Below are 22,880 nucleotides of genomic sequence, written 5' to 3'. Positions count from 1 at the left end.
TTGTACATCCATGTTCATTATTAACAATAGCCAAGAGGTGGAAGCAACTCAGGTATTCATTGACCAATGAACAGATAAGTAAAATGTAGTATATACATACAATGGAATACTATTTAGCCTTAAAGAGGAAGGAAATTCTGACATATAACACAACATGGATTAACTTTGAGGATATTATGCTTAGTGAAATAAGCCAGCCACAGAAAGACAAATACTGTATGATTCCACTCATATTAAGTACATAGAGTAAAGTAGTCAAAATCATAAACAAAGTATAATGGTGATTGTCGGAGAGGAGAGAAAGGAAATTAATGTTGAATGAGTACAGTTTCAGTTTTACAGGATGAAAGTAGTTCTGGAGACAGATGGTGATGGTTGTACAACATTTTAAATGTATTTAATACCACTTAATTGTACACTTAAAAATGATTAAGATCATAAATCTTATGTGTATTTTACCACAATGAAATAATTAGCAGAAAGTCAACCAAAGAGCTAGTGCCTTAAACAGAGAGGAATAAAAATTATCTCAAAGATCGAGGTGGATAGGATTATTAATTACACACTTAAGCAAATACTGACTAGAATCTTTTGGGAAGGGTTCTTTGAAGGAAAAATGCTACCAAAGAAGAAAATGGAAGTTAAGCCTGCATAGGCAGTTAGATTTGAGTCTACCTATGAGTTTTAGCTATCTATTGCTGCAAAATACTACTGCCTCAGACTTGGTGGTTTAATACAACACATGTTTATTATCTACCATTTCTATGGGTCAGGAGTCTGGGTGCATCTTAGCAGGGTTCTCTGTAAGGCTGTAATTAAGGTATTGGCTAGGGCTGAGTTCTTATCTGCATGCCAGACTGTGGAAGAACCTGTTGCCAAGCTCAGGTGATTGTTGGCAGCATTTAGTTATTTGCAGGTTGTGAGACTAAGGGTCTCAGCTTCTTGCTGGCTCTCAGCTGGAGGCCATCTTTGGTTTCTTGACAGTTGTTGGCCAGAGGCTGCCTGCCATTCCTTGCCAAGGAGGCCTTTCAGCATGGCCTCTTATTTCATTAAAGCCAGGAAGGGAGAGAGGCTATTAGCAAGACAGATGGTACAATCTTGTGTGACATAATCATTTTTGCTGTATTCTGTTGGTCTGAAGCAAGTCACAGGTTCTACTCACAGTCACGGAGAGAGAATTTTTCACTAAAGAATATCAGTACAGGAGGTAGGAACAGTTGGGGGCCATTGTAGAGTGTGCATTACACTTTAACCACCTATTTTCTCTACTTAGTACATTCGTAAAAGAGTAATTGAAAAAAAACCCCTCAATTTGCTCAACTCCCTGTGCTCAATAAATGATATGCTTTGTACATGTAAGTTATGTTACAGATTCAATATTCTTGGAGGGATCTCAAAATGCTAGACAGGTCACACTGGTCAAGTAAGGATATAAGCTGTCTCTTTAATAAAGATAATTTATTTAATAAGACAATTTATAGTTTAATTTCATTATCAAGGAACAGTTTTAGGAAGACCTTTATAATAGAGGAGTACTTTAGAAGCTCTACCTAGGAAGAGCTCAGATATGTTCCTTTTTCCTTTTTATCACATACATACTTTTATAATCTTCATTGAGATTTAGTTCTGCAAATAGATATTTAATGCTCAAAACTAGTCTTTATGTCAATGTCACTACCGTCATTTTGTTGTCTGAAAACTGTTTTTTGGTAGGTTCCTCAGGAAAGGGCTTTGTATTTTCCTGAATTCTCATATCTTCAAAATAATCTGCCTGAAACCTTTATAATTCAATGTCATTTTGATTAGATGCAAAGCCTTTTGTTTATGTTTTCTCTCCTGGTGTAAATCATTACTGTCAAATAATATTATGATTACTTAATTTTCTTTCTCTAAAAAGGGTCTTGGTTCTTTTTTCTGACTATCCAAAGGGTATTTCCTTTACATTCCAATAATTTTACAAGAATATATCTCAGTGAAGTTCACCCAGATACACAATATATCATTTCAATATTTAGCTTTGATATTTATTTTTTAAGGTAAGTTTTTTTTCAGTTATAGTTTTTAACATGTGCTCTCTTCCATCGACTGGTTTTCAAAAAGAAAAGGAACTTCTATTATATTTGTATGTTTTATCTTCCTGTGTATCTTTTAAATCTATTATTGTCTGTCAAATCCTATCAGATAAATTTTTAAATTAATAACTTTATTTTTTTATTTTTGTGGGTTCATAGATGTGCATATTTATGGGTATGTGAGATATTTTGATACAGGTGTACAATGTGTGGTAATCACATCAGGGTACATGAGGTATCCATCACCTCAGACATTTATCCTTCCTTTGTGTTACACATAATTCTAGTACATTCTTTCAATTATTTTAAAATGTATGATAAATTATTGTTGGTTGTAGTCACCCTGTTTTGCTATCAAATACTAGATCTTACTCATTCTATCTAACTATATTTTTGCACCAATTAAGCATCCCCATTTCCCCCCAGTCCCCCTCCCCCACTGCTATTCCTAGCTGCTGGTAACCATCCTTCTGTTCTCTGTCTTCATGAGTTCAATTATTTTCATTTTTAGTTCCCACAAATAAGAGAAAACATGCAAAATTTGTCTTTCTGTGCCTGGTTTATTTTACTTAATGATCTTTAGCTCCATCCTTGCAAGTGACAGGATCTTGTTCTTTTTTTATGGCTGAATAGTACTCCACTGTGTATAAGTACAACGTTGTCTTGATCCATTCATCTGCTAATCAACACTTAGGTTGCTTCTAAATCTTGGCTATTGTGAAAAGTGCTGCAGTAAACATGGGAGTGTAGATGTTTCTTCAATAGTCTGATCTCCTTTCTTTTGGGTATATACCTAGCAGTGAGATTGCTGGATCATATCATACCTCTAGTTTTTGTGTTTAAGGAACCTCTAAACTGTTCTCCATAGTAGTTGTGCTAGTTTACATTCCCACCAACATTTTATGAGTGTTCTCTTTTCTCCACATCCTTGCCAGCATTTGTAATTATCTGTCTTTTGAATAAAAGCCATTTTAAATGGGGTGATATGGTGTCTCATTGTAGTTTTGATGAACATTTCTCTGATGATCAATGATGTTGAGCACTTTTTCATACACCTGTTTACCATTTGTATGTCTTCTTTTGAGAATTGTATATTCAGACATTTAGTTGTTCAAATAGACATTTTTTTTATTGGATTAGTAGGTTTTTTCTTATTGAGTTGTTTGAGCCCCTTATATATTCTGGTTATTAATCCCTTGTCAGATGTGTACTTTGCAAATATTTTCTCCTATTCCGTGGGTTGTCTCTTCACTTTTGTTAATTGTTCCTTTACTGTGCAGAAGCTTTTTAAGTTGATGAGATTCCATTTGTCCATTTTTGCTTTGGTTACCTGTGCTTGTGGGGTATTATACAAGAAATCTTGGCCCAGTCCAATGTCCTGGAGAGTTTTCCAATGTGTTATTTTAATAGTTTCATAATTTGAGGACTTAGATTGAAGTCTTTAATCCATTTGATTTGATTTTTGCCTATGTAAAGACATAGAGGTCTAGTTTCATTTTCTGCATGTGGATATCCAGTTTTCCTAGCACCATTTATCAAAGAGATAGTTCTTTCCTCAATGTATGTTCATGGCATCCTTGTTGAAAGTGAGTTCACTGTAGATGTATGAATTATTTCTGAGTCCTTTTTTATTCTGTTCCATTGAGCCATGTCTGTTTTTATGCCAGTACCATGCTGTTTTGATTACTATAGCTCTGTAGCATAATTTGAAGTCAGGTAATGTGATTCCTTCTGTTTTGTTCTTTTTGTTCAGAATAGCTTTGGCTATTCTGGGTCTTTTGTGGGTCCACAGAAATTTAAGGATTGTTTTTTCTATTTCTGTGAAGGATGTCCTTGATATTTTGATAGGGATTGCCTTGAATCTGTAGATTGCTTTGGATAGTATGAACATTTTAACAATATTGATTCTTCCAATCCACAAATATGGAATATCTTTCCAATTTTTTGTGCCCTCTTCAATTTTCTTCATCAGTGTTTTATAGTTTTCAGTGTAGAGATCTTTCACTTCTTTGGTTAAAGTTAATTCCTAGGTATTTTATTTTACTTGTAGCTATTGTAAATGGAATTGTTTTCTGGATTTCCTTTTCCTATTGTTTGCTATTGGCATATGGAAATGTTACTGACTTTTGTATGTTGATTGTATATCCTGCTACTTTACTGGATTGTTTATCAATTCTAACAGTTTTTTGTGTGTGTGTGTGGCATCTTTAGTTTTTTCCAAATATAAGATAAATCATCTGCAAACAAGAATAATTTGACTTCTTTCTGACTTGGATGACTTTTCTTGCTCTCTCTTGTCTGATTGCTCTAGCTAGGACTTCCAGTACTATGTTGAATAACAGTAGTGACAGTGGGAATCCTTGTTTGTTCCAGAGCTTAGAGGAAAGGTTTTCAGTTTTTCCCTATTCAGTATGATACTAGCTGTGGATCTGTCCTATATGGCTTTTATTGTGTTGTGGTGTATTCCTTCTATACCCAGTTTTTGAGGGTTTTTTTTTTTTTTTTTATCATGAAGGGATGTTGAAGTTTATCAGATGCTTTTGAGCATCAGTAGAAATGATCATATGGTTTTTGTCCTTCATTCTGTTGATATGATACATGATATTGATTGATTTGCATATGTTAAACCATCCTTGCATCCCTGAGATAAATCCCACTTGGTTATGATGAATGATCTTTTAAATGTGTTGTTTAATTTGGTTTTGTTAATGCAAACTAAATATGTCCTGAGAAGGACTCCATACTTCCATACAGTCCTTGTGGATAAACTGCAACCTAACTTAATAGGTAGACAGGATTGAAAACCTAAATAGCAGTATACTCCTATAACAATCACTGAGTCTTGGCCAATCCCAGCAGCCGTACTTCAACCACTCATACACTGCTGAGTGTTCAAACTGTGTTCAAATAAGGCAAACATGGAGCTGTAACCAATCCAGCTGTTTCTGTACCTCACTTCCAATTTCTGTGTGTCACTACTTTTTTTGTCTATAAATTTTTTCTGACCATGAGGCACCCCTGGAGTCTCTCTAAATCTGCTATGATTCTGGGGGCTGCCCAATTTGTGAATTGTTCATTGCTTAAACTCCTTTATATTTAATTTGGCTGAAGTTTTTCTTTGAGCAGTTTGCCAGTATTTTGTTGAGGATTTTTGCATCATTTTTAATTAGGGGTATTGACCTGTAGTTTTCCTTTTTTAAATGTATCTTACATTTTTAAAACAGATTAGTATAAAAAGAAAATTTCCTAGCTTAGTTAATGTGTGCTTATGCATTTCACCAAAGAATATGACAGAAAGTTTAAGGATTTTTCTGGAGTTTTATCTGGTTTGCCTTTGGTGGAACTTTACATTTATTTCATTCTTAAATGATATATGCACTGGTTGGAGTATCTTGCCTATAATTTTTTAGCTCAAAATATTTAATTAATATCTTCATTTAATGACTGAACTGCTTTAAATAAAAGAAACTAAAACTTCTCTGGTAATACTAAATATTTCTTTTGGGCTGATTAGTGAAACTTTTGTCTTTGAGAATAATTCGGATTGCAATTCTATTGAGTTCCTAAGAGCATTAACTTAAGTGCGGGGTTTTCCTCTTCCACTAGAAACTTTCAATGGATACCATGAAATAAGAACTAAAAATCGGTTTTGAGGTGTTTAAAGAGCCATCTTGGCCATAACCTGTTTAGGGTAGAGACCATTTCACAGTGTGGGCTTCCTTACACTGGAAATTATAGCTCCCATTTGAATGCAATAATAAAGCATAAAAATGAAAATAGATATAAATTGAGGAAAGAAATCAAATAAACAGAATAACAAAATTATCTGCTATATTGAGAACAACAACAAAATCTCAGTAAGTACAAACCACAACTCTTTTGAGTTAAAATAAATGGAAATTAATAGTAAATCTTTGCATACTTAATAACATTGTTGGTTTTATCTGTGAGCTAGTTCAGTGGTTGGGGTGAGGGGCAGGAGGTAGGAAAGTGAAACAAGAGGATCATTCCTAAGGATTTCTAAGGGAAGAGGATAGTCAGGAACAGAGTGTTCTTGTTTGTGCTAGAAACAGTACTGGAGATAGCTGCAGTAGACAAGGGAGCAGTTTTCAGGGCCCACAAAATCAGTGATTCTCTTGCCAAGTCAGCACAGACATAAATACAGCTCATCACTAAATTATGAATGGATTTTAAGTATGTAAGTTGACATAGTCAAGTCTTTTTGTGAGGGAGGGGTCTATGTCAGAATACAGTCTGTGGCATCAAATTCATTCTTTGGCTGTATGATTCTGGGCCAGATAGTTGCCTTTTTCCAACCTTTAGTAACCAATTGAAAGTTTGTTGTGAGAGTAAGAAATGTGGCAAACTTGACCTGTACCTCACAGATAAAAAATTATGAATAAAAGTGGTAGGTCCTGCTATTTTAATTACAACTCCTTCCTTCCTTCCTTCCTTCCTTCCTTCCTTCCTTCCTTCCTTCCTTCCTTCCTTCCTTCCTGCCTTCCTGCCTTCCTGCCTTCCTGCCTTCCTGCCTTCCTGCCTTCCTGCCTTCCTCCCTTCCTCCCTTCCTCCCTTCCTCCCTTCCTCCCTTCCTCCCTTCCTCCCTTCCTTACAGGACTCACTCTGTTGTGCAGGCTGGAGTGCACTGGTGCAGTCATGGTGTACTGCACCCTCAACCTTATGAGCTCACCCAGTCCTCCCACCTCAGCCTCCCAAGAAACCAGGACTACAGATGCACACCACTGTCCCCAGCTACTTTTAAAATTTTATGTAGTGACAGAGTCTTGCTATGTACTCAGGCTGGTCTTGAACTCCTGGCCTCAGGGGATTCTCCTGCCTCGGCCTACCAAAGTGCTAGGATTACAGGTGTGAGACACCACATGCAGCCAACCTAACTACAACTGCTTTCGTAGCTAGTTTTTCCACTCATGCAATGAGAGTGAGTAAGTATAACTCTATCTTAGTGAAAGTATTTGATTTAAATAGCATCTTTATTTTGAATATCCTTGGGCAGGCCAGGCACAGTGGCTCATGCCTGTAATCCCAGCACTTTTGGAGGCCAAGGCAGGCGGATCATGAGGTCAGGAGTTTGAGACCAGCCTGGCCAATATGGTGAAACCCCGTCTCTACTAAAAATACAAAAATTAGCCAGGTGTGGTGGCTCACACCTGCAGTTCCAGCTACTCAGGAGGCTGAGACAGGAGAATTGCTTGAACCCAGGAGGCAGAGGTTGCAGCGAGCCGAGATCATGCCATTGCACTCCAGCCTGGGCATCATAGTGAAACTCTGTCTCAAAAAAAAAAAAAAAAAAAAAAATTCCTTGCGCAAATGCCATATTAGACAATAGTATTACTAAAATAATTGTATGTCCAATGCTTGGCATTTTAGTGAAATGCACTTTATGAACAATCAACATTTTAACTTAAAATGTTGGTCATCTGCATATTTTCCCCCAACAATTAACTTTAAACTTTAAAACTAAAACAAGCATGATTACAAAAAAGTTAAAGCAAAAATCCTAAAAGCATTTCTAAGTTGAAATAGATCTCTTTGGTTCTTCAAAAATTTATTGAGCAGCAACAATATGTTGATATTTTGCTGGATATGGGCGGTACAATGATGAAGAAAAATAGGTCACTGCACTTAAGGAACTTAGAATCAGGGAAGAAAGAGGTATGTACAGAGATGATTTATAATGTCAGATGAAAATACTTCTGCAGAGTCATGCACAAAAATGCTTTTGTAACAAAGGATGGAACAATTAACTCTGCCTGAGGCTCTCCTGGAAGTCTTCCTTAAAGAGAAGGCCTAAGACAAGAGTAATGAAGATGAACAGATTCTGGATAAAAGCTGAGTAGGGAGGGAAAGGAGGTCTTCCAAGAGAAAAGAGCAGTGTGAGCAAAGTTGCACGAACTGAGACAGGCTCTGAAGTAAATAGGAAATAACGAGAGATTTATTACAATAAGAGCATGAACTACATGGGGAAGAGAGATTGAGGTGTTGGAGCCAGATTACTAAATACTTTGAAGATCGGTTAAGGAGTTTGTATTTTATCCTGCAGATTATGGAAAACCAATCTGGATTTATAAGCAAGGGAATGGTAAGATTAACTTTGAAACAAATTACACCAAAGGAAATAGTATTCATTTCCTTGTAGCTTGTTGTCTTCTTATGTTGAGAAGCTTAGGTTAATGAAACAGGCAGACTTCTGGGGTCAGGTGAGGGTAAGAGAATGGAAGCCTAGTTCATCCTTCCCATCTTTTACTAGGTCAGCATTTGCTGTTTGTCTAGAAGTCAACCAGTAAGGAAGAGAGCATACTGTTGCAGAAGGCTGTACGGATCATTTTTCTGTCTTTTGAAACAGGGTCTCACTGTGTCATCCAGGCTGGAGTGCAATGGCGTGATCAAGGCTCACTGCAGTCTCAACGTCCTGGGCTCAGGTGATCTTCCCATTGCAACCTCTTGAGAAGCTAGGACTACAGACGTGTACCACAATCCCAGCTAATTTTTTGTACTTCTGTTTTTTAAGAGTCAGGGTTTTTCCATGTTGCCCAGGCTGGTGTGAAACTCGTGGACTAAAGCGATCCACCCACCTCAGCCTTTCAAAGTGTTGGGATTACAGGTATGAGCCACTTTACCTCATTGATCATATTTCCATTCTTGTGATTTTTGTACCCACTGTATAAATATTATGAAAATTCGGTTTTATGCGTGAAGTGAAAATTGCCACTATCCTCAGAGGTAACTCAGGTAACTCACATTAAAAAGTAGATTCTGGGCCAGGCATGGTGGCTACTACCTGTAACCCTAGCACTTTGGGAGACCACGGATGGAGGACTGCTTGAACTCAGGAGTTCAAGACCAGCCTGGGCAACATAGCAAGGCCTCATCTCTACTAAAAATAAAAAATAATTAGCCAACCTTGGAGGTGCACACCTGTAGTCCCAGCTACTCAGGAGGATGAGGTGGGAGGATCACTTGAGCCTGGGAGATCGAGGCTGCAGTGAGCTGTGATCTCTCCACTGCACTCCAGCCTGGGTAACAGAGCAAGACCTTGTCTAAAAAAAAAAAAAAAAAAAAAAAAGCAAGCAAATTCTGTAGGTATTATCCAGAGTGGAAGTAGTGTTCTGGGAACTGCGAATTCTCTAAACATTTCCTCTACTGCAGAGAAGCCCAAAGGAATATGGGTTCAAATATATGTTCATATATGTTCCTTAATTACATATAAAAATGTGCCATGACACTCTTAAATAGTACATCCTAATAGAAAAAAAAGAGAAAGAAAAAATGTACAAAAACAAAACGTAGCATTCTAAATCCTTCCATTGCAGATTCACTGTAATATCTGTAATATGGGACCATGTATCATCTTTCATCCTCTTTTCTTCTCCTAGAATAAACTACCTCATGGGAAACCTCACCGTATTTCAGAAATTTAAACAGAATCAGGTTGCTTGGTTTTCATATCAACGATGCCAGCCTCTCTTTTGTTTCTCCTTCATTTATTTATTCATTTAACCAACAAATATTTATTGAGTGCCATGAATATTGATTGTATATATAGGTACCAGTTGGAGAGCCAGGAAAATCAAAATAGATCTTTGTCCTCATGGAGTTTCAATCCTAGTGAGGGAGAAAAATACTAATCACTCAAACAATGGTGCTACTATCATGGTCCAGAGCCCAGCTGGGGCGTCCCTGCCCCACTGAGAGGTAGATAAGATTGGCTGGAGTCGGAAGCTCTGCTCCACACATGTCCTGGCATCTCCCTGTCTCATGGTCTGACAACTTCTGGTATGAAGCTCTCACTGTACTGCGCCTCTTTCAAAAAAGGAATTAACATATCTTCATTCCAGTCTCCACACGACACTCAGTCACATAGAGCATTTGTAAGCGTGTCTGACTTCAATGAAGATTCAGTGGTCAGGGACCATCCACAGCATGGCTACACAGTGAGTGAATATGCAAGAAGCATTTGAATACTCATAGTTTTAAATGTCTGTTCAACCACTTCTGTTTCTCACTGGGCTTCCATCTGTTTCAGTACTTAGCCTTCTGCCATCTCACTGGTTCCACCTTTCTCCATGTCCCTTCTCTCCTTTTCTTTTGCTTCCTTTCCTACCAATTGCTCAGAAACAAGCAGACAACCAGCCAACCACAGCAAAGACAATGAACAACAAACAAATTCCTTTTATTCTTTCATGGAGCTCCGCTATCTATTTTGTCACTTGGGACCCTGGAGACACCCACGCTCTCAGAGTTATACCTTCTACTCCAAAAGGCGTGTCTATATATTATATTCAGCAAAGACATTTTGCATCCTGAAAGAAACTGTGTTACCATCTGTTAATGTACATACATATATATATATAGTTAGTAGTTAGTCTGGATATATTACAAATGATGATGCATGCTCTGACAGAAAAGTAGGAGGTTGGGAGGAACAACAAAGTATATAGTATTCGAACAGCAGACCAGATTTAAAATGAGAAAGCCAGGCAGTCTGGCTTCTCTGAGAAAGTATGACATTTCTGAAGCCTGTTAGCCAGGTGAAAAGTGTGGGGGGAAGAGCACTCCCAGCAGGAGAACAACATGTGCAAAGGTCTGGACGTGAGGAAGACTGTGGAGCACTGGAAAGAGTGGGAAGGGGCCAGCATGGCTAGATCCCAAAGCGCCAAAGAGAAAGATGGGGATGAGGGTGGAGAGGTCAACAGGGGCCAGATCAAGGGAAACTTTGCAGGTCACATGACTCCCATTTTTAGGTTCCTGTCTCTTCCCTAACAAATGACATGACAGCATGAATGAGTTTTTCTAAAGTTTGAGTTTATTGGTTTTTGAAACACAGTCATGCCAAAGCTGACAAACTTGTATAGATACACACCCACACATACACACACATACACACACGCGCACACACACACACACATATGGTACATAAAGCACCTTTCCCCAGGGCCATGTCACTTGCCATTATTAAGAAGTCTATCCTATAGCCATATACATGATTCTAGATCACCCAGATAATTAGCTGGAAATTATCTTCATACTCATTTTCCCTCCACAGGAATGTTTCCTGAAGAGAAATCCCAAATATGAGGGTTTCTGAAAGAGCTTTAAAAAATGTTGCCTGCCAGCAGCACATGGATTCTCTTTTCAGGGTTTGTATCTACCCAGCTGACACACCCATTCCCCCCTCCCATCCTCCCAGAGCAAGTGACTTCTTGTTCCACCCTGCAGCTTACTATTGGCAAGGCATGGCAGGAGTGAATCTAGGTTCCGTTTACCACCAGGGTAAATTGCCCTCTCTATCACATCCTTATGGAAAGGCACTTTTTCGGGTTCAGCACGTCCCCATGCATTCACAGGTACCGAAAGTGACATACACATACATTGTAAACATTGTGCCCACTGCTCTGCAAATGTTCATTTGGCCCTTAGCAGTTTACACATCACAGCAGATTCATGTATTCATGATGATGTTCATTCTGTTGTTTTCTGGAAATAAATTATGTTGTTTGCTTGCCCGGTGGCACCTGCCACAAACCATCTGACTTTTCTTCTCCACTCTTATTTTTCAACTACCAATATCCATGCCTTTTAAGCTGCCTTTTTATTGAAAGTAATAAATTAAGATATTCATCTTGAGGTGGCTTCACCTTTGCATAAGAATCATCAGCATATACATTAGCATGCTCACAGTGTTGAGTATACAGGAATTCATTTCAGTAGCAACAATACTCACTGACCTTAGAAGGAAAAATTTCCTTTTATATTTACTTGTTAGTCTAACACAGTTGTAACTTTCCATACAGTATAATATTTTAAAATGAAGATATCTTGTGGAAGTGTATCTTCTGTGGCTTTTCTTCAAAATGAAGCCATTGGTCATATGCTGAGATTGAGTTTGCTGAAAGTGTTAAGACTCCATCTGGTCATCTTGTGAGTCAACACTTATAGTGGAACCTTGGCTGCTGGTATCAGCAGTTTCATAGGACTTCTGGTCTTTGGCAAAGTTGATGAAAACCTGATTTTTCAGGGAAAATAAAGCCATTAGTGCCTGGTAAGCCAAAGGAAGAAAGAAAGTTAATTCATATTCTCTCTCTCTCTCTCTCTCTCTCCTTCCTCGCTCCTAGTGCAAGCGTGTATATACGTGTAGACAGGCCCCTATAAAATCTACTTTTGTAAAACTAGGATTTGGATTTTATAGGGGCCTGCCTACACGTATATACACGCTTGCACCAGGAGTCCTTTCAGAAAATCAAATTTAACTGGGGCTTGAAAATAGCACCTATATCTATGACCATATTTATGACTATGATTTTACTTATAATCATGTCAATCATAAGCCATAGTTGACTATCTGTAGCCACATTTCTGCATTCATATGACCTACATCAATATCTCTATCAGGTATAAACAAGGAGCCCAGCCCTATGCCCTTATTGAATGATTGTGTAGAAATGTTGAGAGAAATTTCACTGGTTTCAAGAGTTAATGCATTAACATAAAATTTGTATAGAAAGCCCATGTTAACATTGTGTTCAGTAAGCCAATTACTTAATAGACAGATCTTTTCACTTTGGTTAAAGTAATTAAATCTATTAGTCATAGTTTCACCCAAAAACTATCGAGAGTCTGTTTTTTTGCCATGGTGCTGGTAGTTGGTCATAAGTTGAAGACTAAGTCTTCATTTTTGGCAAAGTCATGATTGTCTAAAGCCCCCATTAAAATGCCTAAAGCCCCACAAGAAAAGTTGTCCATCAAATCCAGCACCATATAATGACCCTTAAAGGCCTTACTTTCAGACCTAGTCCAATGACAGATATAATCAAACTTTCTATGTGTCATGTTGGTTGAGCTGTGTAAAATTAAGACAGTACAGAAGTGATAAAGGATGACCTAATAAGTCTCTAGTTATTGAATGCAAATGTAATTAAGACAGATGATGTAAGTGAATGGAAAGGATTCTGCATTTACCACTTTAATTGCCTGAATTTAACAGATCTAAAGGTCTGGCACCAAATTCTAATTACCCTATCCAACCCTAATCCAGGAAGTCAATCAATAGAAATGTTCTTTAAGAAACCTACCATGGAAGAAGGAAGGAAAGTGTCAACAGCTGTTTGTTATGTATGTGAAAATAGTGGGTATTTTTTCTTTATGTATACATATAACTTTATGGATACAGATGTCTTATCAAATGGAAAAGTTAGTGTCTTTCACATCTTTTTAAAAATATCCCCAAGTTAAGTTAGAAATTGATTAGGCTGTTTGCTAAGTTTTTCAGGTGCAAGATTAGATATTAATTCAATTAAAAACAAATTGAATGTCATTAAAAAGAAATAACCAGAATGCATAATAATATTAATATGTGACGTTGCGCACGTGGATCATGGTATATATCTTACCTCTTCCAGAGTGGTCTGACTCACTAAGAAATTTGTAATATTTAAAGCAGTCTTGTTGGTTTCCAGCAGATCAAAAATGTTTGCGACTCCTCCTGCTGTGACTGGTACATGATACTCTAGCATGCTGAGGTGCTGATCCTGTGGGAACCAAAGGAAAAAAAAATTATTTTGCAATGTCTGGCAATATTGACATGACTAGACATAACTTTACCAAGAGTTCAGGAAAATGCTGAAGTTCATTCCACTGAAAATGATGCTACAGTATAAATAACGAGTATATTTTGAAACTAACAGCTTGCAAAGATGAGATGAAAGTTTTGTGAATGTCAAAGAGAAAACAAAGTTAAAAGTTCATGAAAACTCCAAAGCATTCTATATTCATGTGAAGTTATACAGTCATTATAATCTTGCCTGGTAAAGAATCTGTGGAATGGTGTTTCACATGTCACATTATGCTCAGCTCACATAAGCTTTCTCCGTGCTCAATCTTAAGAAACTTCATTTTTGTATTAGAATTGTTCTAAAATGCTAAAAATTAGCGGTTCCATTTATACTGGCTAAAGACAGTATACTTCAAAAGCGTTGAACCTCCTTCAAATGACAGTTCATCCTTTTCGCAAATCACCCTAAACTTCTTTTCAGTTTCTTTATTTTGGTCACCAGTATCACCATCTACTTAGTTTAATCCATTCTTGTTGCCTTGGAGTATCTTTAACAATTTGCTTTTCTGGATATTTAATCAGTTACCAGCTCTTATTTATTCTTTCCTTTAAAATACCTCTCAAACTTAACCTTTCCTCTCTATTTGCACCACCAATAGGCTTAACTTGATCCTTATTACTCCACATCTTAGTTACTGCAACAACCTCTTCAGAACCCCAGAAACACTGTACACTTACTTTCTTGCACAAAGCAGCTGGGATAATCTTTGCTGATACTTGTTTGATCAGGATATTTTCTTATTCCAGAATCTATCCCTGTGACCCCAGTGAATCAGATCATGACCGTGTATTTCAGACCCTTCTCCTCCCGCTTTGTGCATTGCTTAGTGTCTCCCATCGACATGTAGTTGCATTATATCTGTTCTTACAATCGGGCCATCTTGCCTACTTTTGCTCTCAGATTGTTGTTTTGGCTATTTTCCTTCTAGACATCTAGAAACCACCACAGATTTGTAAAGAATGGTCTGCTAGGGAGAAATCAGACTTTTTATTTATCACTGCATTTGCCTTGTATAGCCCTGGTCCCGTGAGGAACAGACCAGGGAGAATGTAATTTCATCACTCAGTGAAACAACACAGATTTCAACCCAGAAATCCACTAAAAGAGAAAGCATTACTACCAACACAATTTGTGCAAGAAAGATGTCCTTTTGTTTTTTAATTTGATTTAAATTTAGATGATAGAAAATGAGCTTTGATAAGAATCCTGAAAGCTAGGCCCAGTGTGGTGGCTCACAGCTGTAATCCCAGTGCTTTGGGAGACCAAGACAGAGAGATTGCTTGAGGCCAGGAGTTCAAGACCAGTCTGGGCAACATCATGAGATTCTGTCTCTACAAAAAATACAAAACTTAGCAGGGCATGGTGGCACATGCCTATATGCTTAGCTACTTGAGAGGAAGAGGCGGAAGGAGTCCTTGAGCCCAGGAGTTCAAGGCCACCGTGAGCTATGACCCCGCCACTGCACTCCAGCCTGGGCAACATAGCGAGACCCTGTGTCTTAATTTTTTTTTTTTTTTTTTTTTTTTTTAAGAATTAGGAAAGCTATTATTTCCTAGAGACGTTAGCCAAACTTGGGGAGGCTGAAGCAAAGGTATTTTATGAAGATAAAATAATTGTTTTTTAAATGCAGTTTATTTTCTCTAAAATCACTTCAAATTAACATCGTGCCTTATAATTTATGGACACTTTATCATTTAATTCTCACATCAGTTTTGTGAAGTAGATGTTATTATAGTAGTAATCCCTTATTTGTGGTTTTGCTTTCTATGATTTGTTACCTGTGATCAACCAAGTCCTAAAACTATGAAATGGAAAAATATAAAAATAAACAATTTATAAGTTTTAAATTGCATGCCTTTCTGAGTAGTGTGATCTAATTTTGCACCACCCCATCTGGCATGTGAATCATTCCGTTGTCCAGCATATCTACGTTGTGTAAGCTACCTGCCTGTTTCTATATAAGAAAAAGCATAGTGTATACCAGATTTGGTACTATCGATAGTTTCAGTCTTCCACTGGAAGTCTTGAAATGTATCACCCATGAATAGTGGGACACTCCTGTATTCCTAGTTACAAATGAGAAAAAAGAGGCCCTGAGATTAATGTCTTGCTCACATGGGCACAATTGGGCCTCAGCCCTAGTCTTTCCAATTTCTTTTTATCATTCCACATCCGATTACCTTTCACATCTGATTTCCTTTCAAAAACAATCATTTGAAATCATCATCTTCTACAAATTGCCTGTATATCAAAGATATAATAATAACTTTTCCTGTCAAGTACATTTATTTTAATTAAGTATGGGCTATGTTAGGTAATATGCATATATCTATGTGTGTCCATCCCATGCCTGTGCATATGTGAGATGACATCAACTGTACAATATTTCATCTAATATAGAACTTGAGGACTTGATTTCTACTCAGTCCTGCTCCAACTTTTGTGGGCTTCTCTTTCAAATGAGGGGGACAAACCAGATAATCATTCTGGAACTCTGTAGCTTTTTGGGTTTTTTGCCTAAGAAGAAATGACCTTGGTCATATAATACCTGTCATCCCTCAGTTCCCTAATATATATAATGAGTAGATTAGCAAGGTATACAACTTGAAAATGAATACAATATGATCATAAATCCTTTGTGAGGAAGAAACAAAAATATATGTACGTGAAAGGACTGTGTTAATTTTAAATAAGTACAAAAATATATAATTAATTGAAGATGCTATTTGTTCATACTCAGTATGCTTTGGCATATCTTATGCATCTTGAACTAATCTATATATTAAGATTAATAATAAAGCTGTAGTCAACTTGGAAATCACAAATGTTGCTATGACATTACCATCAAAACTAGTCAAGATCATAAGGCAAGATAATCATTTATATGGTTGGTTTTTGTTTTATTTTTTTAGATAGAGTCTCGCTCCGTCACCCAGGCTGGAGTGCAGTGGCATGATTTGACTCACTGCAACCTCCGCCTCCCAGTTTCAAGCAAGTCTCCTGCCTCAGCCTCCCAAGCAGCTGGGATTACAGGTGTGTGCCACCACACCCAGCTAATTTTTGTATTGTTTGTAGAGACAGGGTTTCACCTTGTTGGCCAGGCTGGTCTTAACCTCCTGACCTCAAGTGATCACCCACCTCGGCCTCCCAAAGTGCTGGGGTTACAGGCGTGAGCCATTGCACCCAGCCATCAATCCCTTACTTTTAAGTATGTTTTTGGAAAGTGCAGCTGCATGAACTTCGTGAGGGTCTCCATGGTCACTTTGTTATTCTTCAAGTGAACTTTGACAGTAAATCCTCGTCCAAACCTAGAAAGAAAAAGTGCAAAATATGGTATGAGTTACATTTTGCTGAAATAGCTCCTCTGGAATTCTAGATAATGAAACAGGACCCAAGCCAACCATTATAGCCCCTTTTCTTTATATAAAGACTGTCATTTTGCCATAAAAGTTCAGGACATGTTGCAAACTGGAAATAGTCCACTGCTATGATTTTTTATTTATTTCTAGCTCTATATAAAATCAGTCTTTGGACAAAAATTGAGTTGAAAAGAAAACATAAAATCTTGGCTTTCTATGACATTCATGAATTTGCAATGGATGTCAATTTCTGCAGTTAAATGCTTTCCTTTTTTTCTTCTTAGAGTATAGTAATAATAATAAACACAAAAAAAGAAGAATGTGCAGGTTTGTTTCATAGGTATACATCTGCCATGGTGGTTTGCTGCACCCAATTAAGTATTTCTCCTAATACCAATTTCTCCTAATACCAATTAGGTATTTCTCCTAATGCTCTCCCTCCCCTAGCCCCCCACCCCTCAACAGGCCCCGGTGTATGATGTTCCCCTCCCTGTGTCCATGTATTCTCATTGTTCAGCTCCCACTTATGAGTGAGAACATGTGATGTTTGGTTTTCTGTTCCTGTGTTAGTTTGCTGAGAATGATGGTTTCCAGCTTTATCCATATCCCTGCAAAGGACATGAACTCATCCTTTTTATGTGGCACATATACACCATAGTATTCCATAGTATTCCTTGTTGTATATGTGCCACATTTTCTTTAACGTATAATTGATGGGCATTTGGGTTGATTCCAAGTCTTTGCTATTGTGAACAGTGCTGCAGTAAATATACATGTGCATGTGTCTTTATAATAGAATGATTTATAATCCTTTGGGTATATACCCAGTAATGGGATTGCTGGGTCAAATGGTATTTCTGATTCTACATCCTTGAGGAATCGCCACACTGTCTTCCACAATGGTTGAACTAATTTACGCTCCCACCAACAGTGTGAGTGTTCCTGTTTCTCCACATCCTCTCCAGAATCTGTTGTTTCCTGACTTTTTAATGATCACCATTCTAACTGGCGTGAGATGGTATGTCATGGTGGCTTTGATTTGCATTTCTCTAATGGCCAGTGATGAGCTTTTTTTCATGTTTGTTGGCACATAAATGTCTTCTTTTGAGAAGTGTCTGTTCATCTCCTTTGCCCACTTTTTGATAGGGTTTGTTTTTTTCTTGTAAATTTAAGTTCTTTGTAGATTCTGGATATTAGCCGTTTGTCAGATGGATAAATTTCAAAAATTTTCTCCCATTATGTAGGTTGCCTGTTCACTCTGATGATAGTTTCTTTTGCTGTGCAGAAGTTCTTTAGTTTAATTAGATCCCATTTGTATATTTTGGCTTTTGTTGCCATTGCTTTTGGTGTTTTAGTCATGAAGACTTTGCCCTTGCCTATGTCCTGAATAGTATTGCCTAGATTTTCTTCTAGGGTTTTTATGGTTTTATGTCTTATGTTTAAGTCTTTAATCCATCTTGAGTTAATATTTGTATAAGGTGTAAGGAAGGGGTCCAATATCAGTTTTCTGCACATGGCTAGCCTGTTTTCCCAACACTGTTTATTAAATAGGGAATCTTTTCCCCATTGCTTGTTTTGGTCAGGTTTGTCAAAGATCAGATGGTTGTAGATGTGTGGCATTATTGCTGAGGCCTCTGTTCTGTTCCATTGGTCTATATATCTGTTTTGGTACCAGTACGATGCTGTTTTGGTTACTGCAGTCTTGTAGTATAGTTTGAAGTCAGGTAGCGTGATGCCTCCAGTTTTGTTCTTTTTGCTCAGGATTGTCTTGGCTAAACGGGCTCTTTTTTTGGTTCCAGATGAAATTTAAAGTAGTTTTTTTCTAATTCTATGAAGAAAGGCAATGGTAACTTGATGGTGATAGCACTCAATCTATAAATTACTTTGGGCAGTATGGCCATTTTCACGATATTGATTCTTCCTATCCATGAGCATGGAATGTTTTTCCATTTGTTTGTGTCCTCTCTTATTTCATTGAGCAGTGGTTTGTAGTTCTCCTTGAAGAGGTCCTTCACATCCCTTGTAAGTTGGATTCCTGGGTATTTTATTCTCTTTATAGCAATTGTGAATGGGAGTTCACTCATGATTTGGTTCTCTGTTTGTCTATTATTGGTGTATAGGAGTGCTTGTGATTTTTGCACATTGATTTTGTATCCTGAGACTTTGCTGAAGTTGCTTTTCAGCTTAAGGGGATCTTGGACTGAGCCAATGGAGTTTTCTAAATATACAATCATGTCACCTGCAAACAGAGACAATTTGACTTCCTCTCTTCCTATTTGAATACCCTTTATTTCTTTCTCTTGCCTGATTGCTCTGGCCAGAACTTCCAATACTATGTTGAATAGGAGTGGTGAGAGAGGGCATCCTTGTCTTGTGCTGGTTTTCAAAGGGAATGCTTCCAGATTTTGTCCATTTGGTATGATATTGGCTGTGGGTTTGTCATAAATAGCTCTCATTATTTTGAGATACATTCCATCGATACTTGGTTTATTGAGAGTTTTTAGCATGAAGAGGTGTTGAATTTTATTGAAGGCCTATTCTGCATCTATTGAGATAATCATGTGGTTTTTGTCATTGGTTCTGTTTATATGCTGGATTACGTTTATTGATTTGCATACGTTGAACCAGCCTTGCATCCCAGAGATGAAGCCCACTTGATCATGGTGGATAAGCTTTTTGATGTTATGCTAGATTCGGTTTGCAAGTATTTTATTGAGGATTTTCACATTGATGTTCATCAGGGATACTGGCCTGAAATTTTCTTTTTTTGTTGTGTCTCTGCCAGGTTTTGGTATCAGGATGATGCTGGACTTGTAAAATGATTTAGGGAGGAGTTCCTCTTTTTCTATTGATTGGAATAGTTTCAGAAGGAATGGTACCAGCTCCTCTCTGTACCTCTGGTAGAATTAGGCTGTGAATCCATCTGGTCCTGGGCTTTTTTTGGTTGGTAAGCTATTAATTATTGCCTTAATTTCAGAACTTTTTATTAGTCTATTCAGGTATTTGACTTCTTCCTGGTTTAGTCTTGGGAGGGTGTATGTGTTCAGGAATTTATCCATCTTTTCTAGATTTTCTAGTTTATTTTTGTATAGGTGTTTATAGTATTCTCTGATGGTAGTTTGCATTTCTGTGGGATCAGTGGTGATCTCCCCTTTATCATTTTTTATTGTGTCTGTTTGATTCTTCTCTTCTTTATTAGTCTGGCTAGGAGTCCATTTGGTAATCTTCAAAAAACCAGCTCCTCGATTCATTGATTTTTTGAAAGGTTTTTCGAGTCTCTATCTCCTTCAGTTCTGCACTGATCTTAGTTATTTCTTATATTCTGGTAGCTTTTGAACCTCTTTTCTTTTGCTTCTCTAGTTATTTTAACTGATATGTTAGGGTGTCAATTTTAGATCTTTCCCACTTTCTCCTGTTGTCATTCAGTGCTATAAATTTCCCTCTAAACACCGCTTTAGCTGTGTGCCAGGGATTCTGATACGTTGTATCTTTGTTGTCATTGGTTTCACATAACTTATTTAGTTTTGCCTTAATTTCATTATTTACCCAGTAGTCATTCAGGAGCAGGTTGTTCAGTTTCCATGTCATTGTGTGGTTTTGAGTGAGTTTCTTAAATTTGATTGCATTGTGGTCTGAGGGGCTGTTTGTTATGATTTCTGTTCTTTTGCATTTGTTGAGGAGTGTTTTACTTCCAATTATGTGGTCCATTTTAGAATAGTGATGTGGTGCTGAGAAGAACGTATATTCTGTTGATTTCGGGGGGAGAGTTCTATAGATGTCTATTAGGTCCACTTGGTCAAGAGCTGACTTCATGTCCTGAATATCCTTGTTAATTTTCTGTCTCATTGATCTGTCTAATATTGACAGTGGGGTGTTAAAATCTTCCACTGTGATTGTGTGGGAGTCTAAGTCTCTTTGTAGGTCTCTAAGGACTTGCTTTATGAATCTGGGTGCTCCTGTATTGGGTGCATATATATTTAGGCTAGTTAGCTCTTCCTGTTGCATTGATCCCTTTCCTATTAGGTAAGGCCCTTCTTTGTCTCTTTTGATCCTTGTTGGTTTAAAGTCTGTTTTATTAGAGACAAGGATTGCAACCCCTGCCTTTTTTTTTTTTTTTTTTTTTTTTTTTTTTTTGCTTTTCGTTTGGTTGGTAACTATTCCTCCATCCCTTTATTTTGAGTCTATGTGTGTCTCTGAACATGAGATGGGTCTCCTGAGTATAGCACACTGATGGGTATTGACTCTTTATCCAATTTGGCAGTCTGTTTAATTGGGGCATTTAGCCCGTTTACATTTCAGGTTAATATTGTTATGTGTGAATTTGATCCTGTCATTATGATGCTAGCTGGTTATTTTGCCCGTTAGTTGATGCAGTTTCTTCATAGTGGCGATGGTCTTTACAATACACTTGTAAAGTTAAATGCATTCTAATTTAAAGTAAGCGAGGTATTGATAAGCGGGTCATTGGAGATTTGGTGTCATCAATAAAAATTAATGCTATTGGGGTTTTAAAAATAAATATTAAATCAATGTGCTAGCTAACTGTTTGCACCAAGAATAGAGTTTATAAAGAAGTCGCAACAGACTCTCTAGGAGCAACATAATGCCTCTTTCATCCTTTTTTCCTTATCTTGGTTAATACTATCTTGCAAGAAAGTCAACTTGTTACAGAGAAAAGCATAAAATATTCTGAATTTTGGAGATTAACATGGATATGTATAAATGCATATACACTCTGGTGTATATGAACTATTAAATTTGATAGTAGTATGATATTTATGCACATTTCTCCAATGTACTCTTGATTAAAAGGTTTTGAATGTGGTGTGAATGTTAGGTAGCTTACTGAAAGACTGTGCAAATGGCAAATGAACATGCTAGATACAATCTATGCCTTCATTTACTTGTCAAGGTCTAATTTATTATTGGGTAAACTCTAGAACTTCCACCTGAGAGTATTTTGGTTGTGAATTTTTTTTTTTTTTTCCAGTTTCGGCCTTCTAAATTTATGCATTAACTAAAATACATTTATGAGTTAAATTTATAAGTTAACTAAAATATTTAAGGAAAAATTCATAAAATTCCCAATAAAATAATTTAAATTTAAGGTGAGTTAATGACTAGCTTCCAAAGATTATATTGTCCATTCTAGTTTTACTACTCAGGCTGCTGAGATAAGCCTTGAATCTGAGTGAGCACCATTAGACTGATGACCCAATACTCCTGTTAAACACTGCATTTGTTCTTCACCTGCTCTTTATGTGCTGCAAAGATCCAATACATTGGAACTTTCCATTCACCATAATGGCCAACCTGGTACAGAGAGCTTCACATTCTTCCATGCTAAAAGACAAAGCAGGATCATATTAGCATTCAGGATACAGAAAACTTGGCTTGAAGTTCATGAGCATAAGCATAATTTGGCACTTGGAAATACTGGCACTGGCACTTGGAAATTTGGCACTCATTATGGCACTTGGAAATACTATTTTAGTATTTTTCTTTTCTTTTCTTTTTTTTTTTTTTTTTTTTTTTTTTTTTTTGAGATAGGGTGTTACTCTGTTGCCCAGGCTAGAGTGCAGTGACTTGAACATGGCTCACTGTAGCCTTGACCTCCTTTACTCCAGTAATCCTCCTGTCTCAGCTTCCTGAGTAGCTGGGACGACAGACGTGCACCACCACGTCTGGCTAATATTTTAATTTTAATTTTTTTTTGTAGACATGGGGGTCTTGCCGTGTTGCTCAGGCTGGGTCTTGAACTCCTGGGCTCAAGTGATCCTCCTGCCTCAGCCCCCCACAAAGTCCAGGGATTACAGGCA

General features: G+C 37.4%; 1 protein-coding gene across 1 annotated transcript in view; it reads right to left on the bottom strand.

The window, feature by feature from the left end:
* Positions 1–10,874: 10,874 nt before the first annotated feature.
* ABCA12 (ATP binding cassette subfamily A member 12) overlaps positions 10,875–22,880 on the bottom strand; it is a 215,645-nt gene continuing 203,639 nt past the window's right edge. Inside the window, exons 50-53 of the mRNA XM_010372163.2 lie at positions 22,312–22,404; positions 16,905–17,010; positions 13,481–13,618; positions 10,875–12,096 (exon numbers count right to left, since the gene is read on the bottom strand). Coding sequence (XP_010370465.2) covers positions 11,989–12,096; positions 13,481–13,618; positions 16,905–17,010; positions 22,312–22,404 — 445 coding nt within the window. The 3' untranslated portion in view covers positions 10,875–11,988. The remainder of the gene's footprint in view (positions 12,097–13,480; positions 13,619–16,904; positions 17,011–22,311; positions 22,405–22,880) is intronic.

This window comes from Rhinopithecus roxellana, chromosome 14 (genome assembly GCF_007565055.1).
Source record: "Rhinopithecus roxellana isolate Shanxi Qingling chromosome 14, ASM756505v1, whole genome shotgun sequence".
Classification (NCBI taxonomy): domain Eukaryota; kingdom Metazoa; phylum Chordata; class Mammalia; order Primates; family Cercopithecidae; genus Rhinopithecus; species Rhinopithecus roxellana.
This window is presented reverse-complemented; position numbering and strand designations above follow the sequence as displayed.